The sequence below is a fragment of the Dryas octopetala genome, chromosome 5, assembly GCF_963921425.1.
Source record: "Dryas octopetala chromosome 5, drDryOcto1.1, whole genome shotgun sequence".
Taxonomy (NCBI): Eukaryota; Viridiplantae; Streptophyta; class Magnoliopsida; order Rosales; family Rosaceae; genus Dryas; species Dryas octopetala.
This window is the reverse complement of record NC_141370.1, coordinates 14,663,325-14,681,773: the sequence shown is the minus strand read 5'-3', so window position 1 is coordinate 14,681,773 and position 18,449 is coordinate 14,663,325. Positions and strand designations below refer to the sequence as shown.

At 35.4% G+C, this 18,449-nt stretch overlaps 3 protein-coding genes across 3 annotated transcripts; all 3 read left to right on the top strand.

The window, feature by feature from the left end:
• The first annotated feature begins 4,768 nt into the window (after window positions 1-4,768).
• Window positions 4,769-6,283, top strand: LOC147284679 (protein RADIALIS-like 4). The gene is made up of 2 exons (XM_086243661.1): window positions 4,769-5,193; window positions 6,050-6,283. Exon 1 carries the CDS (start codon window positions 4,920-4,922, stop codon window positions 5,166-5,168), a length of 249 nt encoding a protein of 82 aa, XP_086099787.1. The 5' UTR covers window positions 4,769-4,919; the 3' UTR covers window positions 5,169-5,193; window positions 6,050-6,283.
• Window positions 6,284-8,181: 1,898 nt separating this feature from the next.
• LOC147284678 (uncharacterized) lies at window positions 8,182-13,155 on the top strand. Its single transcript, XM_086243660.1, has 8 exons — window positions 8,182-8,587; window positions 8,918-9,013; window positions 9,495-9,605; window positions 9,998-10,307; window positions 10,629-10,719; window positions 11,382-11,724; window positions 11,976-12,124; window positions 12,443-13,155. The coding sequence occupies exons 1-8, from the start codon at window positions 8,315-8,317 to the stop codon at window positions 12,969-12,971; spliced, it is 1,902 nt and encodes a 633-aa protein (XP_086099786.1). The 5' UTR covers window positions 8,182-8,314; the 3' UTR covers window positions 12,972-13,155.
• A 2,366-nt stretch (window positions 13,156-15,521) lies between these two features.
• LOC147284677 (late embryogenesis abundant domain-containing protein / LEA domain-containing protein) lies at window positions 15,522-18,069 on the top strand. Its single transcript, XM_086245721.1, has 3 exons — window positions 15,522-15,634; window positions 17,163-17,272; window positions 17,384-18,069. The coding sequence occupies exons 1-3, from the start codon at window positions 15,522-15,524 to the stop codon at window positions 18,067-18,069; spliced, it is 909 nt and encodes a 302-aa protein (XP_086101847.1).
• The last annotated feature ends 380 nt before the right edge of the window (window positions 18,070-18,449 follow it).

Genomic DNA, 18,449 nt, shown 5'->3' with positions numbered 1-18,449 from the left:
AACTCAAGCATACCCAATAATGTATTCAAGCATTCTCAAGTTTTACTTAAATTAATTTTTAAATTTTTTTGAGAGCTTAGGGTTTATGGTATAGTTTTTAGAATTTAGGACTAAAGCCCTAAAACCGTAAATATGAAGTCATAAAATCTAAACTCTAAATATTTAAATCTTAAAACAATATTACATCATTCAATAAAGTATAATAAAATGTAACTTTTTACATATTACATCATAACAAATAAATTGTAACTTTGTGAGAGTTACATACGTCGTCAGGAAAAAAATTTAATTTTAAGTTACTGTTTGTGGCTTAAAAATAAATAAATCTTTTACATAAATTTATGAGTGAAATTTGCAATTTTTTGTGATTTTTTTGCTAATTTACTTATTCTCTTTTAATTTAGGATAAACCAAAAGATTTGGTTGTAGCGTATGTTTGTTACACACCTATATTTAATGCCAAAAGGGAATTATGATGCTGATGAGACTCATCCCTTGTTGGGAGTCTTTGGAACCTCTCTCTAATCGTTTTGTTTTTGTTTTTTATTCTTCTTTCCATTCTATTTTTCATTTGGATGGGCCATGTAGCTTTATCAAAAGCAAAAGGAACCTATAAAAGTGAAGAAGTTATTCGCAACATGTGGGGTCTACTTGAAAGTTTAGTGGAAGAAAATTTGAGCTCAAGAAGATATTCTAGGCCCAACATATGGACATAATATAAATATGATAACGTAGAGGGAACAGGTGATTGATGATGGTGAAGATGCATATGCTAATGCCATATACCTTTCTTGGAAAGAGCCTTGGTCCACCCAAACATTAGCTAATGCATATGCTAATGATGATGATGCATATGCTAATGCTATGTATATATAATCGTAAAAGATTGTGTATCTGAAAGATTGCGTGTATTTAAAATTTAATTTAAAACATTATCATTGATGAAAAAATGAATTATGAAATTTTTCTCATTATGTAAAAGAATAATGTTTTTATTTCCCAATCCTTAATCTAATGATCAGCATTTATTGAGATTAGGGTTTGATTTGAGAAACTATAAAAATGAATATCCTATGGAAAACCAATTGGTATGCATAGTTATGACTTATGACCAAAACCCATTGTTTTGGTCAACCCGGTATTTCAACCTTGTTTTTGCTTACAAAGGGGCCTTCATCATACTTCATCCTCACTAAAACTCATTGCTAGCATAATAGCATTTCTCACGAGTTAGACAGTGGTCAAGCTCACCTTTATAAGATTTGACTGAGACTACTGAGTCTAAATTATAAAATAAAAAATGCCCAGGTTGACATGGTAGCACTATAGCTGAACTCAAAGACCAGCTTGTCTTATTTTCCATTTCTCATATATGTTTGGGCCTTTGTGGAAGCCCAAAAAAGGAGGTGATAGTCTTTTTTTTTTTTTGCCAGAAAGGAGGTGACAGTTAATTAGGCCTAAAGAGCCAGGCCCAAATACCCAAAGTGAAGATCCAATAGTAAGCTAGTATGGATGGGCCTCCATCTTTGGCAATTCTAAGAAACTATAGACAGTCAATGTGAGTTGACTGTATCTAGTAGCAAAAATTTGGTGGCTCCACAAATCAGCACATGTAGGCTATACGACGAAGCCAAACTTCAGTTCAGAACCCAAAATCAACCAGCCACTCAAAAGCTAGCTAGATATGGTTCTAGAACTTACAAAACAGAAGCATTAATAATGGTTTGAAATTAGATTGAGTCGGTACCCAAAAGTGGTTTGTCTTGGTTTTCATCATATCCATCGATATATGATTCAATTCAACTATTCAACTATCTTCAACTTTCATGTCAGGTTCCGCAAGTTCAATATCATATCCTCACAATAATTGTATTTTATCTTATCCAACTCATTCAAGCCATATACCTTTTAACACTTTTTTTAACGCACCAAAATTAAAATTAAAATTAGAGATTGTTAGTTTGACGTATATTATTGGCCCATTCTATAACAGCTTAAGGTTTTGGAGCATAATAGTTGTCCGCGACACACCTATTTGTTCTATCATGGTAGAACTTACACATACATACATCTATCCGCTACCATCTCTCCATAGGAAACCAAATCAACCAAATCACCAGATGCAGATTCAGGTCATATAATATTTTTTAGGGAATTATCATTGTGTCAAAGATTCCCCTTAAAAAGTGGTTCTCATGCTTATGCTATATAGCAAATGCCTCGACCAAGAGCAAGCAGCATAATAAACCAAAGCTTAAAGGATAAGGAAAAATCAAGTTTGAATTCAGGGACTCCATTGAGACATTTTCCATTCATAAAACTTGTTAACCCCTATCAGTTAAAATCAATGGAGTTTAGAACAATCTCTACAAGACTACAAGAAGGGGTAAAAGAAAAGGAATCTATAATTGTCATTACTTTGATAGATGTAGACTTGAAGTAGAACTACTGAATACTGATGATGATAAGGATTCCAAATATATAAATCTGCAAGATTTGTTTCTGTACTATTTGAATGCAAGGACCAGTGCCAGTAGTACTAAAGATTCCCTCTACTTTTCCAAAAGTCCCTCTCAAGTCTCAACCAATGATATCAAAATCCCCCTCAACAATCAAATGAACTAGATTTTTGTGGCAGTTTTATGAGGATAATTAATTGAGAGACTGCAGCAAAAGCTCTAGGCATGTGTGACAAAACAAACCAACCAAAACATATATATCTGTTTGCATTATTTAATCAGATGATGCTTAATTACATAGTCAAATTGTCAAAATCATGCATAATATGCATCAACCGACAAACCATAAAAAAATATGTCATATATATAACATTGGTCATTGAGAGTTGAAATTCGTTCTTCACTTCTTCCCAGCCTGCTTTGTTAATTAGTCCCCAGAGATTAAATAAACAATTGCAGATTCTATTGCTAGCAATGAAACAAAAATATCCCCACTCCACTTGCATGCAAAAGGGCAGTCACTGCAACCAACTTGCTTGGTAGCCAGGAAAGTGAATTCTTAGTATCTGCCAATTAGCAATTTTATCTCAAGAATATACCAAACATTCCAAGCAACCATACCTTTTGCTACAATAAAATAATTTCCATATCTTGTTTGGAATAATAGCAAGTGGAAGAATCAAGATCCAAGATATGTGCACCAAAGAAATGAAAATGAGAAAGGAGCACAATACCATAAGAAACAATATCAGCAATGAGGTTGTCCAAGATTCCAATTTGGTCCAATTGAATGCACATTGACCCAAATAAGTTGCTATCAGCATTTGAACTCAAAATGTACAGAGTCATGGATTGTATAGCAGGTTAATTACCACCATATTCGTAGTAAGTTATTAGACAATGTTGGAATCTAAACCCAAAAGACAAAATGTGAACTAATAGCTATGCTTTAAACCATGTATTGATGCATTTCTGTACTAATTCTTCATGGAATAGAGTGATCTGTCCACCCAAATTAAGCTTGCTTACTGAGGTTTAATTGTTTTAATGACGCGAAGAAGACTCGTACAAGCAGGACAATGGCTCCATTAGCACCTGCAAAAGGCACTTCAAAATGGCAGTTGAGCTTAAACTACAATGTAAAACATTATGACTGAATGTCACAACTTGTCCCTCTTAAGTTCTCACCTGGCAGACAGCAAGAGAAAGAGCAGAACATGAAAACTTTGATCAATGTGTGTAACTAGATTTATGAAGTTATGAATACCAGAAACAAATCTTACCTTGTTGTCTCTGTCGAATCATCCATACTGGCCTTGAAAGCAATTATTGTATTTTTTTAATGATTCTGCAAAATTGACATTTATTTCTGACCAAGCCATGTCAATTTCCTTGCCTTTTCCAAAATCTCAAGTAGGTGTTATCTAATATTCTTGCACAAGCTTCCCATTTATGGACAATGGTTAAAATCCTATTAGCCATTAATTAACACTCGATGGCAAACAAATTGATGTCAAAATCAACATTTAAGAGTGACAAGGAAGTGAGACCACTAGCCACCTTATCCGACAAGGGCTATTGCTTACTAAAAACGTATGCAGCTATCAAAATCTTCAAAGCTTGGGCTTATTCATTTATCCTTGTTTGGGAGCAATGCTGGAATATATACAGCTTTTGGCACCACTAATAATGCTTTAAGTACTATATCTTCATTAGGAAGAGGCCCATTTTCCTTTTAGCTGCTGAAGTAATTTATGGCTAAAAGGTCAGTCAGGCTTTCCAATTGAGGTGTCAAACAAAAGCAATATAATGAGATAATGACAGAGAAATATCTTTGCCAGTTGATAGGAATGACCACAGGTCCACAACACTCTTTAACCAGCCAGAAACTCCTTTTGAGTTGCTTTGAGTTTACACCAGCCAAGTGATTATGTTTTCAGTTGCTGCAATTACCAGTACAATGAAGAGTAAATGCAAAACATGTCATTTGTTAGAAGATTACAACTCTGCTTCATGGTACATTCGATACTTTTAAGCACTGACCATAGTCACTAATAAAGGGAGTCCAACTTGCTGTCCATTTAATCAAGGAATATCGACTGTTCCGGTAAAAAACAATAAAGGGAGTGTCCTTTCATACTGATTCTCTCCTCTTGCGCTTGGTGTTCCTTGTCCTGCTTCATCTTGTGGCTCTTAAGGGAACGGGTCACTTCATATTCTGCCCTTTTGGAAGATATATTCTGAATTCTCCCAACTGGCAAAACCCCACCACCCCTTTTCCTCCTGCTTATAAGGAGCTCCTCTGGCCATCTCTTTTCCCAAGCCATTCCTTGACTTCAAGTATAGTAACTCTTCTTGACTGAAAAACAACCATTCTTTTCCCTTCTTTCCCTTCCTTCTTCGGTTCAATATATCCAGCACCTCTTCTTTAGAAGTGCTTTTAGATATATATACCTTGTAATGGCCTCCAACTCACTCACTTCTTCGCGTAGCTCTAGCTCCTCCTGGACACCTAAGCAAAACAAACAGTTCGAGAAGGCCCTGGCTTTGTATGATAAGGATACCCCCGACCGCTGGCAGAAGGTTGCCAGAGCTGTGGGTGGAAAATCTGCAGAGGAGGTGAAGAGGCACTATGAGATCCTCCTAGAGGATGTCCAGCACATCGAGTCTGGAAGAGTCCCATGTCCTGATTACAGGAACAACGACTAAGTCCTTAAGTTTGAGGCTCAAATGGGTACTTTTACTCTTACTTTTCCCTTTCAGCCTATGCTTTAGTAATCCATAAAAGAACTATATGCAGAAAGTAAAAGTTTATGCTATTATATACTCGGCATGCCATATTCTTATATACATACAACGCTCCTCTCATAATAACTCTTTACGTGGTGGTCACGTGACCAGTTATTATTATTATTATTATTATGAGATGGAAGTTGTATACACCAGTTGTATGTAAGATTACTCGTCCACACGAACAAGATGGGCTGCAAGCACCATTAACCCTGGAAAAGGGTTGAGTTGTGAATCTCCATTGCCTGGTCCCCCTACAACTTTTTCTGTGGGGACATTGGAACAGTCCAGGAAAGTGAAATTGAGAAGTACTTGTGCAGTGCTACTTCTGTGTGGTCCATAATCAGTTTCTGCAACTGATCAAATAGGCTAACATCCTACTCACCTAACTACTTATCATTATAAAATATTTAAAGCAAACAGGAAGTACCTCACCACACTAGGTTCAACTTGTTATCCTGTCTCTCTAGGCCAAAGAAATCCCACATGTGATCTGATCCTAAAATATAGGATAATATGCCAACGGTCCTATAGGACCTATATTTACTACTTGAAACAAATGCCATGTGAGATACATTGGCCTGATATGAGGATTCTCTGCCAAACCCAACTCAATATTTTATCCTTTCTTTACATTCCTAGCAACCTTTTTCTATTTACTACTTTGTCTTCATTCAGAGCCAGTTTTCCAACCCATCTAACACTTTTGGCTGGACTGATACCTTGAAAGAAAGCTTTTTCACATTTCTGCAGACAAAAACTTTTTATCTTTTATTTTTAATAATTTTTCCATACTGCAGGCTCTTGAAGTATCTGAAGTTTCAATGAAGTTGAAGAAGCAAATTGTGAAAAGTAGCAGATGCAGATATGTATGTAAAGGAACCAGTTGGGTATTGTGCAACTAAGTTAACCATTGTTATGGCTTTTTTTTTTTTTGGTGAAATTTGTTATGGCTTTCATCACTGTACCAAGTGTAATCTATTTGTCTATGAAATTAAATACTACTATGATTATGATGTTTATCAAATTAAGCATATTATTTTCCTTTTTATTAATCTGTAATCTAGTCCACAAATGGATTAGTTTTCCCTTTCCAAATCCCATCCATTCCTAATATTGTTGTCCAGCTAGAATTCCCCATCCTTTAGGGATGGGAATCAAGAGATTTGTACTGCAAACAGCATATTTGTACTCCTTGCTAGAAAATGAAGATGTTCTCCTCGAATTTTAGGAGAACAAAAACTTGAACTACAAAACAATCAAGCATGCAATTAACTGATCTAAATTTAAAGAGGGAACATGGAAATGACTAATATCTATTACTTAATACATCAACATCAACATAATCATGATAATTAATGACAATATGACCTCTAATGGAACTTCATGGAATCTAAAAAACTAAAAGTTTGTGGAAGTTTGATGGCTGACCTGATAGATTCTGGACTAAAGTATTCAACCAAGAAATGTGGTCATGTGAGGAATCTATATTTTAGTAATTTTAAAATTCTTGGGGTTAGTCTAAGTAGTGAGGCTGGGTGCAGTAATGAGTTAGGATTAAGTTAAGTTTAAGAATTTGATTACCGTAACAACAAAATGTTTAATAATTTTGGGCTATGGCAATCCGAGTAACTGAATTATAGAAGTGTTCATTAATTACCACAATGTATGATAGTCTTTTCCATAACAGAAATGTTTGGCTGCGTGCATATATGAAGTCACCTATATTTACAAATCAATCACAATTTAACATGTATTTTTTTTATAAAAAAAAATCAATTCTTTTTTCGTAAGTTTTTTTTTTTTAATATTTCTTTTTCATAAGGTAGCATGTATTAAATGATTTTTTTTAATAGATCACTCCCAAGTCCAGTTGTTAACAAATTTTGAGAAAATTTTAGCAAAATGACTCCATCTATACCTCATATTGGAGTTGAGGGTGCCAATTAATTTTTTTTTCAATTGATGACTCCAACTTCTATTTTGTTCATAAAAGAATTTTCCGTAAAAAATTGATGACGTGCCAAGCACGTGACCAATATTTAGGAACAAAAATATCTATTTACCACAAAAATAAAGATAAAAAATAAAAAAACCTTAAAATAATAAAATAATCTAAAAAATCAAAATAAAAGAAAAACATATAAAAAGGAAACTCTCGCCGAAGAGGGGAGGGAGGTGAAGGTGGGATGTGGGGGGTTTCTGCACTTTATTTGTTTGTTTTTCTTTTCGTTTATTTTTTACCCTTAAAAATTGATCATGTGCCAAAAATTGGTTATGTGATTGGCACATGATCAATTTTTGACGAAAAATCCTTTATTGAACAAAATAGAAAGTTGGAGTCCTCAATTGGAAAAAAATTATTCAGCATCCTCAACTGAAACATGAGATATAATTAGAATCATTTTGCTAAAATTTTTTCAAAAACTTTTAAGTAAAAATCCAGCCAAATAAAATATTAAATTAAACTCAATTTATTCGCATGCGAGGGCCCAAATGTCATAAATAAGCTATCGAGCGCTTGGTGCATCCTCTATCTGTATCTGTATATCCAAATTTTAAGGACATATTTTAGATTATACATGCTTGTTTTAGGACGCAGTGTGAGGTCGCATCTGCATGTTGTAGGTGCAGGCTGTGCAGCTTAATATAAGAGAATTTCCAAATCCAGAAAGGAATAAAAAAAAAAAACAAGTTCATAAGTCCAATCCGATTAAGGCACATTATGAGTATGAATGAATATGCCGGACCTAAGTCTTGGACTCTTGATTATCTAGGCATAAACCGGCACCGTTTCAATACTGTAGTGTACAAGCAGTACCTCACCTACAGTGGGGTCCACGTTTAAGTCCCATTTTGTTGATTGGTTCATTTGGTTTACTCTCCACGCAAGCCGTCCATCCTAGAAAGAGCCCGAGCGAGCGAGCGAGCGAGCGAGCCCCTTTCAATGTTTCCGTTTAAACCCTAGACACAGGGTTTAAGGCTGAACAAGGTTTATGCTGTGGAGCTTTACATCCATGAATTCTCAAACTTAAGAATCCGATCAAAGCTCGAATCTTGAACCAATGGCTGCCTCCAAACTGTCTACGTGCATCGCAATGGCGGTCGCGGCGGCTTCCATGCCCACGCTCTCCAACCGCGCCTACGCCGACTCTCCATTTCGCTTTAATCCATTCTCGTCTTCTTCTCCTTCTTCTGCTGCTCCAGACGACCAGAGCTCTAATGCCAAATCGGATTCTCAAGCCGAAGAGCCGAGAGGCTCGGGGTTCGATCCCGAGTCTTTAGAAAGAGGCGCCAAAGCTCTCAGGGAAATCAATAGCTCTAAATACGCCAAGCAGGTCTTTTTTTTTTGTGCTGAAATTGAATTTATTTTTGCTGTTTGTTTTCTGAGAAAAAATTGCAATTTGATAGGACCTTAAATTTTATTTGTATAAGTTCATACAATACTTATACTCACGATTCTATGTTTGGCTCAGTTTAAGCTTTAATATCGACCTGTAATATGGTTGGAACCAAAGTGACAAGAGGCATATGAATCAAAATGTTTTTTATTTTTCATTTTTATTGTGCCTGAGGTTTGAAGGCAACTGAGTTATGGACCCGAGATGAATCTTTATTTGGAGTATGTTAGAGGAGTTAAATTGGTCATATGTTGTCTTGTTCCCCAGGTTTTTGAAGTGATGAGGAAGCAGGAACAAACTCGCCTTACCGAGTTGGAGGCGGAGAAGGCTCATCATGATGCAATACAAGCTCAACTTGATATTGTAAGTTAATATCTATATTGGAACTTAATTCTTTTTCTGTTATTATTTTTTTAAACACAACTACCAAACTAGATTATTGTTAACATAAACATAGTAAAAAGTTGTAGCTCCCGAGCATTTTCTATGTTTAAAATGTGATAATAACTATCTTGTGGGAATATTTCTCTGTAAGAAGGTTTAGTTGGTGTTCTCACTGTATTGGATTTCATGGTTGACGTATGCATCCGTGTGGAATTTTCTGTATGTGCACAATAATATCACTTGATTGGGACCCTGGTCCTTTGCTGTTGTGTGGCATGGTTTAGGTCTTCTCTTGTCAATTAATGAATCAGACAATGTTCTAGATTTTTTTGCATTTAGCTTAGCAAATTTTTGAAGCCAGCAGGCTGATCAATCTTGTAAGAGAATAAATGTGGTTTGCTTTCTTTTACCAGTCCTCTATGCATTTTAACTTATACTATCGTAATTTTGTAATTGACAGGAAAGACAGAGGAAAATGGCTGAGGAACAAAGAAATCTAGATCAGCAACAAGCACAGGCAAAGGCACAAATGCTGCGATATGAAGATGAACTGGCTAGGAAAAGAATGCAGGTGCAAGATGTGAAATAAATTATATGTTCTTTATTTAAGAATTTATGGGATTAAGACTTGACAAGTTGTAGTTTGCTGCTGTCAGTGAAGGGACTAGGGAGTCACTGATAGCTCTCAATGATGGTGGGAACATTTTGAAAATGTATCTATATAAGTATTGGCTAGTCTTGCTTATATTTTTTGTTTTTTCCTTTGAATTTGGGACCAGTTGCTACTCTCTCTCTTAATGAAACTTGGTCAAGTCAGTAGCTACTCTCTAATTGTGGAGAAAGAAAATTGATAGGCTTGTTTTCTCTTACATAAATCTGTAATAAAAAGTCCAATGCATTCTAGCTCCTCGCTTAGTGAAACCTTGGTAAAGTCTGAGCATTTCATTGTCTTGTTGTTTACAGACAGAGCATGAAGCCCAGAGGAAGAATAATGTTGAGTTGGCTAGGATGCAAGAGGAGTCCTCTATGCGAAAAGAGCGAGCAAGACAGACTACTGAGGAACAGATCCAAGCTCAGCAGCGCCAAACCGAAAAAGAGAGAGCTGAAATAGAACGGGAGACCATAAGAGTGAAGGCCATAGCAGAGGCTGAAGGTCGGGCCCATGAAGCAAAATTGACGGAGGACCACAACAGGAGAATGCTTATAGAGCGGATGAATGGTGAAAAGGAAAAATGGCTTGCCGCAATCAATACAGCTTTTAGTCACATTGAAGGTATGCAAAATCAGTAGCTTTGTTTTATTTTATAAGAACAAAAATTGATTCTCATTTTATGTTACATCAATAAGCAACTGTTTTCAGGTCAAAAAATAAAAAGAATAAGCAACTGTTGCATAAGACAGTCCCGGTTTTTCTGTTTGGCCAGTCAGATTATTGGTGTTAAATTCCTCTGTTTTCTGCATCATTATCTTCAGAGTGGTGATATTAGCGCCATTTTTAGATTAACGTCATTGGTACACAAACTTTGGTTGAGCTCATATTTTTGACTTAAGGTGAATATTGATGATATTATCATTTCTCATCTGCTGTATGCAGGGGGATTTAGAACTTTACTGACTGATAGGAATAAGTTGGTTATGACCGTTGGAGGTGCTACAGCATTGGCTGCAGGTGTTTATACAACTAGGTTCGTACGCTGTTCTTTTCATTTCATTCAATTTAACTTTGAGTTTCTTAAACAAGGATGCTTCAGGTTGCAATTCTTTATGCATGTGATATTATTTTATTGCCATATATATTCTTTTTCTTGGCAAATATTGAGTTAATTAGGATGCAAATCGGTTTTATGTTGAAGAAAAGAAGAACAGAGTATATAGGTTGATACTGCTACTTCCATAACCTCCTCACTCAAACTTAAAGCGGGGGAATGGAAAATGCTGTGTTTTGGGTCTATTGGAGGCCTACAGCGGGAGGTAGCCCCCTCCCATCCCATAAACCCTCTTTAACCTATGGTGAAGATGAGATTTGATCCAAGACCTCTTGTATGACAACAAGAGACTTTACCAACTAAACCAGTTGGTACCTTCCGGAAATGCTACGTTTTTGCTAGATTTTGTAGTAATCATTGCACTGCTACCATTATATATGTTGTGTCCAATTAAACAGATGGATAGAAAAGATGACAAGTCTCTCTTAATTAAGATATCAAGTTACTCAATAATGCCTTTTAATTTGTTGATCTAACTTTTAATGGAATTACACAACTGATATCAAGTTTTTCATCCATGATTAATGATGATTGTATTGTTTATCGGATGTGCCAACTAATTGTCTTTTATTTCTTTGCAGAGAAGGTTCTAGAGTTATTTGGGGTTATGTCAACAGGATACTAGGGCAGCCATCTCTGATTAGAGAATCATCCATTGCAAGATTTCCAGGTTCAGAGATAATTTCTCAAGCAAAGAATAAAGTTCTAAATTATAGTACAGCTGCTGCAGAATCTAGATCTCTGCACGGTAAGAAGGGTCTTGGAAATATTGTTCTCCATCCTTCATTGCAGAGGAGAATAGAGCAACTTGCTCGGGCTACAGCAAACACCAAGTCTCACCAGGCACCCTTCCGCAACATGATGTTTTATGGCCCCCCGGGCACTGGTAAAACCATGGTTGCAAGAGAAATAGCTCGAAAATCGGTATTATCTTGATTCATGGCCTTGCACATTTGAACTGCTTTAACAATTAGGAGGTTAATATTTTTATCAATTAAAAGGATGCTTATTTTCATCAAATTTTTAAATTGTTTTAGCAATTGAATTTCTTTATACTTTGTATCAAAGTGTTTAAGGGATATAAATGACTATATGGTTATTACTTTATATATGGGGGTTATTCTGAAGGAAACTGTAACTTCTTAACGTGACAATTTTTGATCCTTTGAATACAGGGTTTGGATTATGCTATGATGACTGGAGGAGATGTTGCACCCTTGGGTCCAGAGGCTGTTACTAAGATCCATCAGATATTTGATTGGGCAAAAAAATCAAAGAAAGGCCTACTGCTTTTTATAGACGAGGCAGATGCTTTTCTATGCGAGTAAGTAAATTTTTTTTTTTTTTTTTTGTATTCTACATATTATTGTTATATCAAGTTTTTTGGCTGTCTGGTTTTTTTATCTGTTGAGGTCAAATTTTTTTTGTTGACAAAGGTTGTTAGTTAACTTCATTAATTTATGGTTTCAGAGTCATTCAAAAAACAAAGGATAATTTATAGTCTACAACCAAATTTCTCATCGTTATTATAGTACAACCAAGATTTTCATTACTTTATGAGCGAAGCTCATATATTCTGTTAGTGTCATATATCATACGTGAGAAAGTTCAACCCTCTAATGAATGTTTTGATCCCATGCAGGCGTAACAGTACACACATGAGCGAAGCTCAGCGCAGTGCTCTAAATGCGTTGCTCTTCCGAACTGGAGACCAGTCAAGAGACATAGTTCTAGTACTTGCCACAAACAGGCCAGGTGACCTTGACAGTGCTATCACCGATCGAATAGATGAAGTGATCGAGTTCCCACTTCCTGGGGAAGAGGAACGATTTAAACTTCTGAAGCTCTATTTGAACAAGTATCTTTCCTCTGAGGAAGGCAACGACTCCAAGTGGGGATCTGTTCTCAAGAAGAAGCCACAAAAAATAACAATAAAGGATGTGTCTGATGACTTGATCCGAGAGGCTGCATGTAAGACAGAAGGGTTCTCTGGCCGTGAGATAGCCAAACTCATGGCTGGTGTCCAGGCAGCTGTGTATGGGCGCCCAGACTGTGTATTGGATTCCCAGTTGTTCAAGGAAATTGTAGATTATAAAGTTGCAGAGCACCACCAGAGAATGAAACTAGCAGCTGAAGGTGGTATACCAGATGGAAGTTTTGCCCTGGCTTGAGTGGATAGAGATCATAGAGAAGTAGGAATTAAACATCTATCAAAATCCCATATGGTAGAATATATTTTTTTCGTGTTAATTAATTTATATTTTACAGTCCATGTATTGGAATATATGTCATTGATTCAAAAGTCTTTGTTAATTGATGAAGCATATTGTCTAACAGAATTGAATTTCATGTTTCCTTGTCTGGTCTATTCTTCCCCTTGGTATCAACTCATTACTTTTGTAGTCGCTTGATAATGGCATGAAAGCGCAACAAGAAGTTAAGAAGGGTTAGACACAAGGTTTTTTTCTTCTTCTTAGTTTCTCTCATTTCCCTTCAAATCAATCAATTCTCATCCTAGTCTTTTTATTTTTGGCCTCTAATTCTCATCCTAGTCTTAATTAAAGAAACTGAGAAGTATATGCAACAAGACAATCAAGAAAAACTGCAGGTGCCTTGCGAGGGATTTTTACTTGCATTCAAATAGAAGCAAATGGAGAAAAGCAGTCGAAGGGACAGTGACAGATAAAGCCAAAGGCATGGTGGCCGGAGGAATTGATTAGGGAAAACAAAAGGCAGGGGAAGCCAAGGACAAGGCCGCGGAGGCTGCAAGTAAGATGAAGACTGCTTCTGGTTCAGAGCTGTAAGCTAATTGCACTTTGCACCCCGCCCTGCAGATTTCGTAAATATGTTATGTTAGCTCCATCAAGCCTTCCATCCATCTGTGAATGTGATGATCAACTTTTGTTATTTCTTGTTTTCTCATACTCTGCCCTTTGTGGCTATAATTTCCAAAATTTTGGATCTTCTATTCAAGTCACTTCGGTTTTGTTTCTTCATTCACTTGTTCCTTAAAAAGGAGTTTCAAGAGCAAATACCAGTATCTATAATAATTTTTTTTTTTTTTTCCTTTTCTCTATTCTTCTCATTCCATCCGTTGAATGGAAATTGTTTGTGTTATAATAAAGTATAATTCATTTATAACTTGAATGGATGTATACATACATATATGTTCAAATTGATTGAGAATACTGCTTGTCAACAGTCATATATATAAGAAATGTCAGCTATGTCTTTACTTCAATAAACAATTTCAGTAACATATTTATAAATCAACCATCATATAAGAAATGTCAACTATATCTCTACTTTATATTTATAAACCAAAGTTGCTCTAGTTATTATAAATTTTAGGGTAAGCTATATTTTTGGTCACTGTGTTTTGACCTAAAAGCACATTTGGTCCTTTTGGTTTTAATTTTTCCAATTTGATCATTGTGTTTTATATTTTTTACAATCTTAAGACATTATGCACCTAACATGAAAACTTTTCTCAAAGCAAAATTAATAACTTATTTAAAGTAGCAAGTTTTACTCAAGAATGACTAAAAATCATATATACAACCTTGAATTTTTAATTTTCAAACAAAAATTTAAAGAAATCACAAACTTATAGTTCAAACCCTAAAACTTTTGTGAGCCCTAACTTTTTTAGCAAATAAATACAAACATAAAAATTGAAATTAGTTTTAGAAAACTCATAAGATGGTCTTTAATCCCCCAACAAAATTTTCTTAAAAGCAAGTGTATAATTTATCCCCAAATTGAAGATTTGAGTTTTGTTAAAATTGTCCTAAGATTGCAAACAACATAAAACACATGAACCACATTGAAAAAATTAAAACCACGAATACCAAATGTAATTTCGATCGAACTAAAACACTGGACAAAAAAAGTAGTTTATCCTACATTTTATATTCTAAACTAGTTCATTTTCTCGGTGGTTAGCATTATATTACACACATATTACGTGCATTATGCATCTAATTTCCTATTAGGAAAATGTGATCAAACTAGTCAATTAGTTATTAGTTTAGTCATTACTATATTATTAATTTAATGATATTTTAGTTCGTAATAATAGAGAAATCTCAAGTCTAAATATTTATATTTTTTTTGTAAAAAAATATTTATGTTAAGCATTTGGCCACTCTCAGTTTCTCAGAAAATTATGTGCAAGAACAGGAAACGACGGAGGATTTTGGGGTAGAAGAAGGTTAACCTTTTTTTTTTGGCCAAGAGAAGAAGGTTAACCTTAAACAAGCATTATTAATTATTGCCTTGCCCATTGATTCCGTACTTATTTCACCTATTTTAATGGCCTCTTGCCAAAGCCACGCGAGATGCGGCCAACATGCAACACGTGGAGCGAATGCAGCAATGCCTTCTTCCATAACGGTCTGAATAACTGACACGTTGACCCCCTTACGCGCCACGTTGAGAAATCATCTCTCCGATCCTCCACAAAAGAAGCTCTCACATTCTGATTGACATATATACAAACAATTCGTAGGCGTGTTTCGTTGTCCCATTACTGTTAAATTGTCAATCTCAATTGCACCGACCACAAAAACAAAAAAACAAAAAAAATCTGAACTGGGTTTTTCATACTCTGATCAGTAACCCAGAATTTAGTCTCCGAGAGAGAGAGAGAGAGAGAGAGAGAGAGAGATTAAAAGATGGGAATGAGAAGAGCGTTGTTGGTGGTGGTGTTATGGCTGACTATGTCGGTAAGGACTTGGAGTGATGAGATGAACTTGGCCACCGGGAATGCCAAACATAATGCTATGGAAAACAGTGATACATGGTCTGATTGGGCCACTGGCAAATTCTCAGAGTAATTTACAAAATCATTGCTTTTTTTTTTTCTATTATAAAAGTTTTGTAATTTCTTTCCCTTTTACATCTAATTAATCATCCCCTGCTTTTTGATCAAACCCACCATGCATTTCATTTATGCAGGTATATATATATATATATGAAAATTCTCAGTGCGAATGATATGCACTTTTTTTTTTAATGCGTATAGGATGAAATAATTGATGTCTAGGAGAAAATAAGTGCGGACATTCTTTTTAGAGATTACCTATATATATATATATATATGTGTGTATATGGTGCAATTTTCTGTTGCGGATTCTCTCACATTATGCAGTTGTTTATATAGAAAAACTGTCTTGATTTATTTATATTCACGTGCAAGTTGACTAAGTATTAGAAGCTCAGTATTTCTGATTAACCATGTATTTTTCCTTTGGATTTACTATTTCTTAGAGTTTGTAGTTTGTGAAAACAGTGGTTTTTGTCATTTTGTAACTTTTAAATACTTTTCTAATAATGTATGATGTTTGATCATATATTTAGGAGTTGAAACTACTCGTCTGATATTTTAATTTTAATTATACATGATAACAAGAATTTCGGGTATGCGGGACTTATAGCTTCAATGATAGATCTTCAGCCTTACAGCATACACCCTCGTTCAAAATTCTCAATAGATAACATGGCTAACCCATTTAATTAATCTTTTAATCTTTCTTGTTATATAATTTACCATAAATAAGGTTTTATTAGTTTTAATTTTGAAAAACTTCTTTTTGCAGAAGCAACAATTATTGATAGTCAATAATATTTTATACGCAATTCATACATTTGAAAAAAAATCAAACCTCTCAATAAAATTAAATACGTAGGTCAATTAGTGTTTTTTGTTTCTATTGGTGACATTTCTCTTAAAACTTTAATTCTAAAAGTAGATATAATCCATTGTGGCAAGGGTTCCATTCTCGTCATTTTCCCTTCTTGAAATAAAAAAATCTAGATGCATGAATTTGGCCAATCATGATTCCTACGTTCTGATAGTTGAATCATAGTTGGTGGTGATATTTTATCAGTTCATTTTTTTCTTCATAAGATGGTCGTGGTATCTTTATCTTTTCCTTTTCCTTAATAATCATAGAGACATGCAGTATTTCTTTTTGTAATAGATGTTCATATTTTGGCAGCAATCTGTGAGGGTCGTTTAATAATAACATATGTTAATTCTTTTTGGGAACTCCATTGAGTAGATTTAGGGAGGGAAATGATTGTATGCCTTATTAAATGTTGTATGTTTCTTAATAACATGTCAAACTCCTTTGTGCAAATCATTATTTACTTGCTACAACAGTTAAACAAAATTCCCTTTTACACATTAGGGGATCGAAATCGAAAGCCCTTTATTCTCTCAATAATCTCAGCCGCTCTCTTATTTATATTGACTTCGATCTTAAGCTTTGAGTGTCTTGACCAAAAATAAAAGCTTTGTGTGTGTGTGTGTGTGTGAATAGTTGTGATCATTTATGTTATGTGATGGTGCTATTTAGGGGACTTGGATTTAAGCAGGAGGATGCAATACAGGCAGCTGAGAATATGAAGGACGAAGCTGGGGATGCAGCCTCTAAGGTCGCGGAAGGAATGAACTCTGCTGGATCTAGTAATTATCAATTTAACTTAATTATTTTATTGATGAATTAAGTTAATTATTAAGTTAGTTCTACAAACAATTATATGATTTCATGCTTCTGTACTACAAATATGGCTGCAGACATAGCCAAGCATGCTTATGACACTATAAGAATGCCTACGAATATGGCTGTCAATGCTAAAGACACAATGTCAGAAGCGATGGAAGGTGGAAAAGATAAAGCAGCTGATGCCTACAATGTTGCTAAAGAGAAACTGAACACGGCGAAAGACATGGCTTCAGATAGGGCCGGTGATGCTGAAGACATGATGGCAGGAGCTGTGAGGTATGGAAAAGATACAGCAGCCGATATGTTTGGGGAAGCAAAGCAGCAAATGAGTTGGGCTTCAAGCATGGCTTCAGATAAGGCTAATGATGCCAAAGAGAGAGTGACAGGGGCAATGGAGTCTGGAATGGACACAGCGGCGAATACCTATGAGACGATGCAAAGGGCTACGAGTACAGCTTCTGATCAGGTTTATGATGCAATGGAATATGGAAAAGAGAGAACCTCCAATGCCTATGATGGAGCCAAGGAGAAAATGAACATGGCCTCAGATAAAGCGTATGAAGCCAAAGATATGGTGACGGGAGGAATTGATTATGGAAAGGAAACAGCAGCCAATTCATATGATGAAGCGAAACAGAAGGTGGGGGAGTCTTACAGCTCAGCTAAAGATAGTTTGAGCAGCAAGACCAGGCATAACTATGAGGCTGCTGGTGATCTTGGGGTTGAGATGAGGAATACTGGTCGTCCAGAGCTTTAAGCTATTTATGTTATTGTTATGTTTCTTGTTTTCTCATTCTCTGCTCTCCAAAGCAGTAATTAATGAGTTTCCGCAGTTTTGGATCTTGTAATGAAAGACACTTCACTTTTGTTTTCTTTTCTATTTTTCCCTATTCTTCTCTTTGATCTGTTGAATGTAAAATTCTTGGGTTTCCTAACTGATTGTGGTAAAATTGGGAAACGATCGAAAACCATCAAGTGCAACACAAGATGCTTATGTTGAGAATAATCTAGACTTCTCTAGTTATTCTGGTGGTTGAAATTAATTAAGTGTTAGCTGTGTTTTTGTTTTTCTCTATGTGTCTTTTCAGTTTTCTATGTAATATTTAATGTTGTGTGGGCAGTCTTATCTGTTAGAGA